The 13,040-nt window shown below is 36.8% G+C and overlaps 1 protein-coding gene across 1 annotated transcript in view; it reads right to left on the bottom strand.

Annotated features, from left to right (window-relative positions):
* The window catches only part of lsp1a (lymphocyte specific protein 1 a), a 32,532-nt gene that overhangs the window by 9,376 nt on the left and 10,116 nt on the right, over positions 1-13,040 (bottom strand). The window contains 8 exon segments of the mRNA XM_039648012.2: positions 1,313-1,411; positions 1,966-2,106; positions 2,395-2,476; positions 2,998-3,041; positions 6,397-6,537; positions 7,027-7,288; positions 9,287-9,426; positions 9,513-9,885. Of these exon segments, the coding sequence (XP_039503946.2) occupies positions 1,313-1,411; positions 1,966-2,106; positions 2,395-2,476; positions 2,998-3,041; positions 6,397-6,537; positions 7,027-7,288; positions 9,287-9,426; positions 9,513-9,885 (1,282 nt within the window).

The following is a 13,040-nucleotide window of genomic DNA, read 5'->3' as shown; positions in this document are numbered from 1 at the left end:
GTTCACAACGTACTACATAGAGATACAACCACGATCGGATGATAAGAGCGAATCATTTTTGACTCTAATGAGAGCTTTCAGTACTATGGTACGGTCTAAATCATGAAAATAATCAAATAAATAACGAGTTGACAACAACTCTGTCACCCAACGATTCTATCTTTACAAACCACGTTTTGTCGCGAAAAACCAGCAATAAAACGAACCAGAAATGACGCGAAACAGCACGTGCGCCTATACCCAGCGCAGAAGAGAACACAACACGTGAATATGGACGTCTGACAGAAACTAGTGCTGCACACTGTATGTTTGCGCGACGATCTGCTCTGAGAAAAAAATGCAAAACAAATATAAAAACTAAGATTTACCTGGTGTCCTCAACCCATGCGTTGCTATGATTGGTTGTACTCATGACATCACTGAGATTGAGTCGTGCGATGGCTCTGGATATCTAGCAGCAGGCTAGATATTTTTCTGGGCTCGGCGAGGCGTCTGCGAGCGTTTTATTATAAAAAATACAATACAAATATATATAATATTTTTTTTAAATATAATTTATGGCAAATTTGATAATTATATTTAAATAAAAGCTAATTAATTTATAATGCAAAACTATAATAACCTTTGTATGGATTACTTTCACGATATTTTTATGGTGCTTTTGTGTCCTTTCAGAAACTGGAAATCTACCATTCCCATTCATTGTAATTGCATGGAAGAGAGAGGAACTGGCTTCAGAATTGCTCGTTTTGTGTTCCACAAAAGAAAGTAAATTGGAACAACGTGTTGGTGAGTAAACGATTGTTGGTTGAACTATTTGTTTGACATAAACCAGGGGATGTCATGTTAAACTTAAAGAGACATTACATAATCCTAATGTTCATAAGCGTCACTTGATTAATGATTCAAAGATAAATTGCTGTTGTGTAGCCTAATCATTTTCAATGAGCAAGGAATGTTTTGTCTTCAAAAGTCCTTACATTTGAAAGAAACAATGTTCATTACATCTGGATGGAATGATCTGAAGTATTTTTCATTAGACCTTAATCACTAACATTATAAACCACATATCCACATCAAAGAATATTGCAGTTTATGAGACACGATGATTGATGAACTGGATTTTGTGAAAAGTTGCAGTAGATCATTCTGCCACAAGGGGGCACTAGAAATGCATTATTTTGTGATTTTACTGGATTAAAATTGGTATTTTTACTTTATTACGATTACAGTTTGTACTCCACCATGGGTCAAATACATTTAACTCCTTATCCCAGTGGTTAACATTAGCCAGGTTCATTAATAGACTCACAGATGGTGTGGAAGGGGAGTGTCTGTTCCCGCCTTCTGGACTTCCTTTCACCCAATGGTTGATCAAAGTTGCTACTCCGACTTTCACAATGTCTGTATCCTAAAAATATAGAACCGTACATAAATTAGCACTCTTCCAAAAAAGTATAAATAGCAAAAACAAATAAACAGAGCAATTCCAAGAGGGTTCTCACACCATCGGTGCTCAGGCCCTGGGGGTGTGGTGAAGCAGAATTCATAAAGTTATGAATGATTTTGCTAATGTTACCAGAGACTTCGTTACACAACATCTTCCCAACTGATTGATCTTTATGTGTGTCAGACTCTGGCAAACTGTTTGTGTTTGAGTGTGAAAGTGTAAAGAACAGATGTTGTTCCACACTCCATGACTTATCTCACGCTGCTAAACTCATGCCTCATGAGTCATGACCTCCATACTTGCACAATCTGATAGTAATAATAGAAGTGCACTGACATCTTTGTTTTCCCTCATAATATTTAAAAGTGTGATATGAAATTTTCATTCACACAGAACTCCCATACAGATTTGAAATGTATCATAAGAGTTGTGTGGAACACTTTTATGATTTTATTGTGCTTGCATTTTTAAAGCTTATCTTTCATTTTGCTATAAGTGACCATCTGATTTCTGACCTTTGAGGGCGTTCCTTTTAGGCTGGTTTGACTCCAGGCCTCTCCTGCTTCAAACAGATTTTTTTTGGAGGCCACCGGAGTAGAGACACATGGCATATCCACTACTACTGGCTTAGTCATCTTTGCTTCTTTAGACGAGCTCTGAAACACATTAGGGCTAGTCAAGAGTGAAATATTGTTTCTAAGAAAATGCATATTGAACAATAGACTGCATCAGGAGGCAGAGATACTCTAAATATAAACATCTAATCCATTAGTTTAAATGCTGCCCGAGACAGGCCTGGTAGTCCTAAACAATGCGTTTAACAAGAGACTGTTAAACAAGGCATTAGATACTAAAATAAGAAGTTGTGCACATTTTGACAAGAAACTAATATATACTGATACATGAAAGCATAACATATAGTATGATGAGACTGTAAATTGAACCTGGATTGCATGCGTGTATTGTTCCAGTTTGTCGTCAATCTTAGGCAGGAGGACGGGTCTCTGGGACTTCTTGAAACTGTTACTGTTTTCAATACAAAAATTCTTGATTGGTACATACGAACCAGTGTTGTTATTGTTAACTAAAATATTAAAAAAAAAAATCATTTAATTGAAATAAAATACATATATTAGATAAAAAAAAAGTTGCAGTAAAAACAAAATTGCTACAAAAACGGTGTAACATTTTTTTATTATCATTGTTTACATAGTGCCATGAACTTTTTTGTACATTGGTGATAAGTCTTGTTTTAATCCACCACAACATCTTACTAGACATCAGAAAAAGCATACAGCCTGGTTGAAGTTAGCCGGCCCATAAATCATTGCTGACAAGGCGGTGGACAAACAAAATTATTATAGTGACCTATGCCACCTGTCATTATTTACATTTAGACAACAGGCATTTTGCCAACATACTTGTAAGAATCTGCCATTTATAGCAGTCACTGAGGCCAAAAAGGTCAAGTAATTTACACTGGCCACATGCTCGTTTGCTGTGTAACATCAACATTATAATGATGTTATGTTGTTGCGTGAACTCACCTTTTCTTTAAAGATCGATTCAGTGATTCTGTTCTCTCTGTGATCTAGAATAAAAAAAAAAAGTTTAATATTTAGTGATCAAGCAACAAAAGGTAGTCATTTCCCCTCCAGTGAACTGTTACCTTGAGAATTGCTGTGACTGGATCATTCAGTCAGTTCTTTTTTTATTCATTTAGGATTGCTGGCTTGTCTATTTATGTAGTGCTTTGAAAGTTGTATTTTTAATATAGTGCTATAATTGTTTAAGTGATCACTCTGCTTATAGAAGATTGTGACAGACCCAAATAATCACTGCCGCATAGTTGCATTTTCCCAGTTGCCAAATATCTTAATGTAGTGATTACTTTAATTTCTGACGCTGTGGCATTTCTGTGCTGTGTGGGAGATCTCGTTCACAAACATCATTCCTGCACAATCTAATCTATAATGTCTCATTAACTCACTGTCATCCATTGTCCGCAGCATTTTCTTTCTGCCATTTTCTCTTTGGCTGAAGAAACTCGTAAGCCTCTTAAAAGTCCTCCTCCCTTCTCCTAACACTTTTTGACCTTAAGAGCTCTTTTAAGGGTTAAGATGCTTTGTGAATAACTTTTATCTTTACTAGGATCTACTTGTAAATTTTAAGGGGAAACACCCACATTTCTAAGGATTTTCTTAGAAATTTGTCACTAGGAGCAACTCTTTGCACTAAGAATTTTCATGTATACGGGCCCAGATCATTTAGAGGGTTTTACAAACTAAGTCTTGTGAGGTCAAATGTCGTTTTCATGTCAATTTATTGGCTGTGGTAGAAAGAAGAATGATTTGCCAAACAGATTTGAAGAACAGAACAGAGTTGAGAACAAAAAATCATTTATTTCAGATAGCCCGTCCCCTAAATATTTACACTCTAAAAAATGCTGGGTTGTTTTAACCCAATTTTGGGTAAAATATGGACAAACCCAGCCATTGGGTTAATAATGTAATTTAAAAATGTAACCCAATGGCTGGGTTTGTCCATATTTTACCCAAAATTGGGTTAAAACAACCCAGCATTTTGTAGTATTTATGTGTGCTCAGTAAGGTAATTTAAGCATTTTCAGATGTTTCAATGTGGATGAGCTACTTAAACGCTTGAAAACGTTAGTGTGGACGGGGAGCGTGTTGAAATGAAAACTGTTTTAAAATCAAGTCAAGTGAAGTCAAATATATTTATATAGCGCTTTTCACAATACAGATTGTATCAAAGATGCTTCACAGTATCAATCAAGACAACATAACAGTGTTAGTTTATTCATGAAAAAAAAGACAATCAAGTTTGGTAGAGCTGATCAATGGTATGATGGGTCATTTAATTTGAACATCCCCAACTGAGCAAGCCAAAGGCAACAGTGGCAAGAAACCGAAAAACCGGATAATGTGGATGTAGCGTTAGACGGCACAGACAGACGGCAACCGTAACTTTGATCAGTGTGTTACCTCTCTCAGAGTCTGTTGGCGTCTGTCAAAGCTTGTGTTCCCTGACTAAACATGCTAAATCGGAATTATAATGTCTGAGAAGTGACGTGCCGTTCTTTGGTGACTGAGGGTGTTGGTCTGCGTCTATCGGTGCAGTGTTAATTGGCCTTAGGATCTTGCAGTGTAGGAAGATGACTCATAAGGCTATATTACTTGTTTTCCATTGCTCAGGGGACTAGGTTTTGTGCCCCTCACACTATGTTCTACATCTTTATGGGTTGACCTTGGATACCATTGGATAAAAGCCAGCCTAGCTATAAATTTCAGCTTTGCTACAGTAGGCTCATGACCTACATTTTGTGTTTAGACTGAACCACTAAGTGGCTGAGTAGAGACCGATTCCCCCAGACATTAAAGAGTCTGCAGACTTATTGCCTGTGCAACCTCACCGTCATAATGCTGGGTAGTTGCCAGGGTGTTGCTATGTGGTTTTTAAGATGGTCTGGTTGGTTTTTTGGTGGTTGTCCATGCCACAAGTCTCTATGATGCTCTAGTCTCTAGTTAGGGTTATGAGTTTGTTTGTTGTGCGAGCACCACTGGTTATGAAATCTACCATTATGTTTTCATTTTATTCCAACTTTTGGATGTATGATCCTGTTTTTAGAAAATCTAGGACAGTTCATTAATGAATATGTCTATGCAAATGCTTAATCATAACAAAATGTCATGTTAAATTTTTTTTATGGAGCCTCTAAACATGTGCTTTTCCATTTATTGATGAAATTCAACTCATCGGTTGTGTCCGAACTGATAAAACGTCTTCAAGAAATGGAAAAATTTGTCAAATAAATTTTACAAGATGTACACAAAATTAAAGTCCCATAAGTGTATGTGTAAAAACACAGCTGTTTTATAATTAACTGTAAAGCAAATGCAGCAAAGAAACAAGCAACACCTTTCAAACAGTTTTGGTAGTTCAAGCAAAGAAACAAAAACTTAAAAAAAGAAAATGGCAACGGACTAAACCAATTTAAAGGAATATCCCAAGTTTAGTAATGAGTCACTAATGACATGTTAACAGTTACCAAATAAAATTAAGTATTTTTATTAGTTTGATTTTACAAAGTACAGATAATTATTGTTTTCTCTGATACTTAAAAACATATTCATTTGTTTTGAACCTGGAATATTCCTGTAATTCTTATCTGGAGATCAACATATGAATATGCATGCACCACGTCACTTGACTCAAAAGAGGTGTTTAACCGCTTATAATGTATGTACACTGCAAACAGGTGGTTATGATCACAGCACAACAAGCACAAGCAACTTACAAAATAAAATGGGGCTTGTGTTCTGAAAAAAAGGACAGGATTATTCATCATAATGTTCACTGTCTGAGAATTGTTTTTTTTTTTTGTTTTTTTTGTGGTTGCGAAAGCTTTTCTAGATTTTCATTGCGATGCAATTGAAGAAATATTTTTTAAAGATTATTTATCCAAAAATGAAAATTTGCTGTTAATTTACCTACCCTCAGGCACCTCTGACATTGGAGGAATTAAGGAGAAGGGGGACGTGTGTGTTGTATTGTTAATCAAACTCATACTTAGTGCTTGTCCTGTATACAACAACCTATCGGGAACCTCAATCGGGAAGATTGGCTTGTCACAGATTCTCAACGCCTTGAGCTCCAGTGCATAAGTCACAAATAAATTTTCAAGAGTCTCGGGCATTAATTTTGTTTTGCCTGCAATATGCTTTTTTGACTCTCAAAGTGACGATATAGCCATTGACTTGCTTTATACAAATCACCAAAGACCGCAGTTTCATCTAAAAATCTTCTTTACTGTTCTACTGAATAAAAAAAAGACAACTACATTTTGGATGGCGAGTAAATTAACAGCAATTTTTATTTTTGGGTGAACTATCCCTTTATGAATGTTTATGAAGATATTTAGTTACCTTGAAAGTTGGACTGATGGGGTTTAGAGGGTTAAATGGGTCATCACCATCTGTGGAAGTGATGTTTATATTCTTCATTCTCTTCTCTGCCGCTTCCATCCTCCTCCTCTCAATGTCCTCCTTCATCTGTCTCTTTTCCTCCTGTAGTCATTAATACAAAATGAAAATAGAAGCTTTAATTAATGTTCTGCTTCTGGAAGAAACCTAGACAGTTTAAAGGGATACTCCACTTTTTTTGGAAATAGGCTCATTTTACAGCTCCCCCAGAATTAAACAGTTGAGTTTTACCGTTTTCGAATCCATTCAGCCGATTTTTTGATATTTAGAAGAATATCAGTAACCAGACAGTATCTGGTCTCATTGACTTCCATAGTATATTTTTTTTCCTACTATGGAAGTCAATGAGACCAGAATCTATCTGGTTACTGATATTCTTCTAAATATCAGAAAATCGGCTGAATGGATTTGAAAACGGTAAAACTCAACTGTTTTACTCTGGGGGATTTGTAAAATTAGTATTTCCAAAAAAAGTTAACATTCCCACAACCAAAACAGAGTGTTTGAAAAGCATTTAAAGACATATATTCGTTAGCTGGGCTAATATTTGTGTTTTTAAATCAGCTCGGCCACCTCCTGTTTGGCTGTTTTCTGCTGTTCCTCTTCATCTCTCCTCCGCTCCTCCTCTTCACGAGCTTTGCGACGTTCCTCTCTCTTCTTTTTCAGTTCCTCTAGCTCCAGCTCAGCCTTGGCCTGACGCTGCTGTAGGTGCTCCATTTCCTGGCTCGCCTTTTCTTGGTGGCTATGTCTAATCTTCTCGAGCTTTAGCTCTGTCTCCAAACCGGCATGCATGTCTTTCTTACTTTCAAAGGCCTGATCTGCATTTACAGTCCTGCTGGAGAAGAGTGGAGAACAGGAAAATGTGGTTAGTCTCAAGATGGCATATTTGTTATTTCTGTGAAACAATCAGTACGTACTTTTGGACAGGCAGATATTCTTATCATCCACATGTTCACAGAGATTATGATATTTACACACATTTGAATATGAATATATCTCAAATAACCTTAAATGGGACATAAACTGAGGTAGGTCGCTTTACGTGCCAGTCAGGCTGTCTTTTTCTTTCGAAATGGATAGTTTTTGGCCAGAATAAGAAGTTGAATGGGCCAGACCTTACGGTTAAAGGTCTGGCTATACAAGAGTAGATATTAACCAGCTCCCTTAACAGCCCTATTAGAAGCTTCCTGGCACGAGTTTTTGGCAGCTACAATATTAGGTCACGTCTATAACATATATGACATAAGCCTCTAAATTTAGCAGGACCAAATTCTGCGATCCAGATCCTCCTGTGGGCCCAAGGGAAGTTGCTCACGCTGAGGGCAATTTACATCCCGGGGTATTTACATCAGGGAGAAGACATCCTGTCGAGGCAGGGGCCGAGGCCCGGGGAATGGAGACTCCACCCCGAGGCGGTGGAGCTCCTACATAGTTTTGTGTTTTATATTGTGTGTCTCTGGTCGTTCTGAAATACTTAATCAGCTGTGGGCCACTATTACCTAAAACTCTGTCTATTAATGCAGATTGTGTTGTTTTTACTACTTTGAGTAAAGATAAAGGTTGGAGTAAAATTTGTTTGACAAACTTTAATGTTACATTAGTCATTTACGTCAGCGCTCAGCTAACGTATGCACCGTTGTTGATTCTAGCCCCTTTTCCACCAAAGCATTTTGAGAGCCGGTTCGGAGCCGGTGCCTGCGCGCGCGAACCAGTTCTTTGTGTTTCGACAGCCAAAGAACCGGTTCTCGGCCAGGAGAACTGGTTCCAAAGCGGCACGCCGGCACCAACTCTTTGCTGGACTAGAACCGTTCTTTTACCACATCATGCTTGCGTCGGGATCTGGGGCGGGTTTAGATGTGTTCTAAACATCTTTTCTGACCATAATAAAATAAAACGACCATAAAAACGATCGCAAAGCCAAAAGAAACATTCGCAGAAACACGATGGAGTCCTCCTTTGTAATTGTTATGCTTGAAGTTAACACAAGCGTTTCTATTTTGTAATTTTTTTTATTGAAGACATTTATAAGCAAAGAAAAAAAGACACAAAACAGGGGTACATAACTTATCAGAAAAGATTACACACCAATCGAAAAGATTAGAAGACTTACATATTTTTAATTGTTTTTAAAGCCTTCTTGGTATACGAGTTAGAGATAATCCCAAAGTAATGTTGTACTTGCAAGCGTTTCTAGCTAAGACGTATGGCGACGTACACAGTGATGTAACGAGGTCGTTCCCTGGGCGCTCTAGTCAGTGGAAAAACAAATAGGTTCTGAAGCGGTTCGCAAGTTGAACCAACTCCGAACCAACTTTGAACCAGCACCAGTTCCGAACCAGCTCTTTTTTTAGTGGAAATGGGGTAACAGATACAGATACAATGCAGTTCCCACATGTGCACCGCAATAATTTAGAAATATACACATCTGTTTGTTGATGGACAAACACGTGTTAATGCTGATGGAATGCTGTGAGGTATTACAGTTGTTACATCTCATGTTGTACGTTAAACTAAGTTGTGTATCACTGAGAAACATCCTGCTCATGTCGTCCTTGCAATGGAGGTTCGGGTTGAATAACTAGTTCTTCCAATGTTTCATAAATGACTCGTGCTCAAATTAATATGTTAAAATCAACGATATTGTTATTGTCTTTACTTTGTGTACAATGGCTGAGTTTTAGACCAATCACAGCTGACTCACTGGGCCATCTGACCAATCAAGCTATTATTTGCCAATCAAGCTATTTTTAGCCAATATCGGCCGATCCATCGAAGCATCACTAATATGACAGCATAAAACCTATGGGTCAGAAAGTGTGTAGGATCAGCTTACCTTGGTGTTCTTTTGGTTTTGATAAGATGTGATGTAATTTCCTCTGCAGATGCCTCTTCATTGCCATTAGTTGTTCTGTCTTGCTGTAGGAAGACTTTAGATGTGTATGACACCTTTACCTCCTTCCTCTCCTCTTTTATCTGTGAGTGATGGTTATGATTTATACATAGTAACATACATGGAAAGATGTACTGTACGTCTAATATTGTAACAATTCTCCTGGCACCTTGTTCTCCTTTGGTGGTTTTATTTCCTGTTGTCTTTTGCTGTCGGTCGTGTCATCATGCCATTCCTCTGGTTTTTGACTGCTCACCCTTTCACTGATCTCCATTCGTCTCTCAGCGCTCCTCATCTCTGGTATTTTCTCCTCTTCCTCCCTGTCCTGAATTTGCTGATACTGTTTGGAGGTGGTGAAGCTGGTTTTCTCTCTTTGTCTAGATATTGGATTTACATTTTTCTCCTTCTCTTGCAACTCTTCTCCAATGCCATTCTCATCTATTTTTGGCCGCATTTTCCGTTCCAACTTCTGGGTCCAATCGCTGAAACCTTCATCCTCATCCACAGCAATATTTCTGCTGGGTTTAAGTTCGCTTTCGTAGCTGAAAAATAACATAACTATGAGTATAACATCTTCATAGAGCCATTGCTTAGCAGATTTAGCATGTGTATTTAACTGTAGTGCGAAACGGAGATTTTAATCTTGCTTTCAAACTTACACTAAAAAAGTTAACTCATTTTTAATCACTATTTATTTCCTGCACTTTAAAATAATGTGAAATTTATGGTTAAAAAAATGGACAGCAAACTGATTGACATTTTACAAATTGTACTTAAATTTACTGTTAAAATACATTTTTTTTTTAACTGAAATAATGATAATATACCAAATTCCACACACCAAGTCCTGCTCTACATTTTTTTTGTTCAAGAAGCTGTTTAACTTGGATATATGTCACAATGGATTATTGCAACTCCCATTTCATGCTGACTTTACAAACAGATGGTAAAGAGAAAGTTGAATTTCATTGTTGATTTCAAACATAAAATTCAATCCTAATTTTTGTGAACAGCTTTGGAGAATTTGATGATTCCACATTCAAAGAGATAGAAGCTGAGCTAGTATGACTGAAATAGCTGCCCGAGAGGCATTTCAAAGATGGCGCTGAGTGAAAGAAAAGGGGACTCTGAGAATGTCTTATTTTTTACTTACAAAAACCATGTAACAGAATTTTACTGTAACAAGTTTGATGGCAAACCTTGTTGTTGGCATGACAAAGCCTTATCTTAAAGTGTGAAATAACTTGTTATTAACATGCTCTTGCACATTGCTAACATGTTTTAGGAAGTTGCTAACATGTTTTAGCATGATTTAGCACATTGCAGGCATGATTCAACATGTTAACATGTTTTTTGAACGATTTAGCACAATGCTAACACGTTTTAGCATGTTGCTATCACAATTCCTGAGGTTATTTTCATGAACTCTTCTTTTAATATTATTTTGTCATGTATTGCCTACATGTTTATTCGATTTAGAAAAAAGGTAAAGTATACTCAATCATGCTCTCCCAAAACGAACAAAAATTTGACCTTTTCTTTAAGATGATTTAGACTCAATTACTTTGAGGTGAGACACTGGAACGTTTTACTAGAACGAGAGGCAGACCTATATAATCACATTCATAGGGAATCTGGGCAAGTTAACAGTCAGTCAGGCATGAACGGCCCCAGTCAGTGAAGGCACGCTTGAGCCCACACACCTGTGATGGTGTTTCTTTGATGAAAGAAACTATGCGCTGAAGTCACTGTGCCAGCCTATTAACACGAGAGGCTGACTTCAAACACGTTCCTCAGAAAACAGATGTTTGAGGTGCGTGTGAGGATCTGAAAGGTGGTTGGTTGTTTGTTGTTGTTTTCTTTCTTTTGCCATGGGCAACCAGAGGATTTTGATGAAATGCATAATGTTCCATAATGTGAACTGTTTCATGGAGCTTTGAAACAAAAAACAGGCAGTGAGCCGTATGCTAGTTTAAAAAGTAGTGTAGATTAAATGCAAAAATGCATCCCTGGATTGTGGATTTTCGCCTTACTGCATAGAAACTATTAGAAACGGGGGAAAATTCTATATAGAACCCTAGGGTTCTTGACTCAATCTTATAGAAGGCTTAATGTCAAAAAGGTTCTATAATAAAGGCAGTGGTCTCAAAGGCATATAAACATTTAAATGATAATAATAATAATAAAAACATAATTACTTAACTAAAATCTGTGAAGTTATGTCATGATGATGGGAAAGATAAAAGGTTACATGCACTTGACAAATTCCTTTTAAGGTTCTACAGAGAACTCTTTCTTCTAACTCTGTACAATTCTGACGCATTGCGATAAGATTCCAATTACACTTTTTTTGGCCTAATTTTTCCACACCAGATGCGACATGACTGTGAGGCGCATCAAAATCAATCAAAAATCACAGCCAATCAGAAGAGCATTTGGGTGGAGTCTATCTACAAGCGCACTGCACTCGCAACAAAATGGATAAACACAAAAATAATTTAATAAATTCAACATCATTTTCATAAAATATACTTTGTTCACATTGAGTTGACAGTTTGGACGTTCTTGTTTCCTTTAATTTGGTTTCAAAATGAATTATCCATTGTCGCTTTCAGTATGGTAATTAAGGTCTCACATTAGAAACTTCTAACTTTCAATAAAGTACATAAACAGTACCTGAGATAATCATTGTCATACTACCATATATAATGCTTTTCCAGCTGTGACTTCTGTTTGAGCTGCGCTTCACATATAGCAACATTATTGACCATATATACTTTGGACTTTTTTTGCTTTATGTGACGGCACTTTCAGAAATGCACTCTTTGTATTCATGTTGGTGTCGTATGGTTTTGAAAAAATATTTTCAAGAAAAATTAAATTTTTATTTATATTTAAAAGTTATTAAATCTTGTTCAAGGAAAAAAATGCAAATATCATCGATTACTTATTCATATTTATCCTTTTTTGTTTTGTTTTGTTCGGTTTTATCTGGATGTTGGTTGTAAAGTTGGCTGGTTGCTCATACCATGTGGATTTGGCAGATATACATTTTTCAAATATCAAAAATATTTGTTATGTTGTCATTGTATGTATAAATTGCTTTTTTTAATGTATTTTTGCTTAACAGGTCACGTCACTGACCCATATACACTATTTAGGTGAAAACTATTCTTACCATGGCAAATTTGTCTAAGGGTCTGTTCAAAGGCTTCGCAAAAAGTTAAAACACACCTACAATTAAAACACTCAAAATACAGATTAAAAAAAAAGCTGTTTTCACAGACACCATCTGCCCCTCTTACTATTTTCTGTTCATTGTGACGCCTTGAATTAAAATCTATTTCATCTGCCCAGGACCTGCCGGAAAGGAATGCCAAGCACACTCCACAAGATTATTAAGCAGATTTTCAGCGAACATCAACAATCAGTCATTACAATTCAATACAGAATAGCCATGCTTATTTACTTTCTCCGAAAGCTTATTGTATGAATCCAAAAACTCTTGCGCATGCATTACTAAAAAACTCTTTTTTATGTTGAACCGATCTAAAAAGTCTTAAAATTATTCATGTGTATCTAAGCCAAGAGTGAGCTTCTAATCTCTGATCAAGGATTATCACAAAGTGGCCCTAGACGACCTATTTGTGCTTTGAACAGGTTGACTCAGACAGCTGTGTTTAACTTCACACATATA

The sequence above is a fragment of the Pimephales promelas genome, chromosome 25, assembly GCF_988280905.1.
Source record: "Pimephales promelas chromosome 25, fPimPro1.hap1.1, whole genome shotgun sequence".
Classification (NCBI taxonomy): domain Eukaryota; kingdom Metazoa; phylum Chordata; class Actinopteri; order Cypriniformes; family Leuciscidae; genus Pimephales; species Pimephales promelas.
This window is presented reverse-complemented; position numbering and strand designations above follow the sequence as displayed.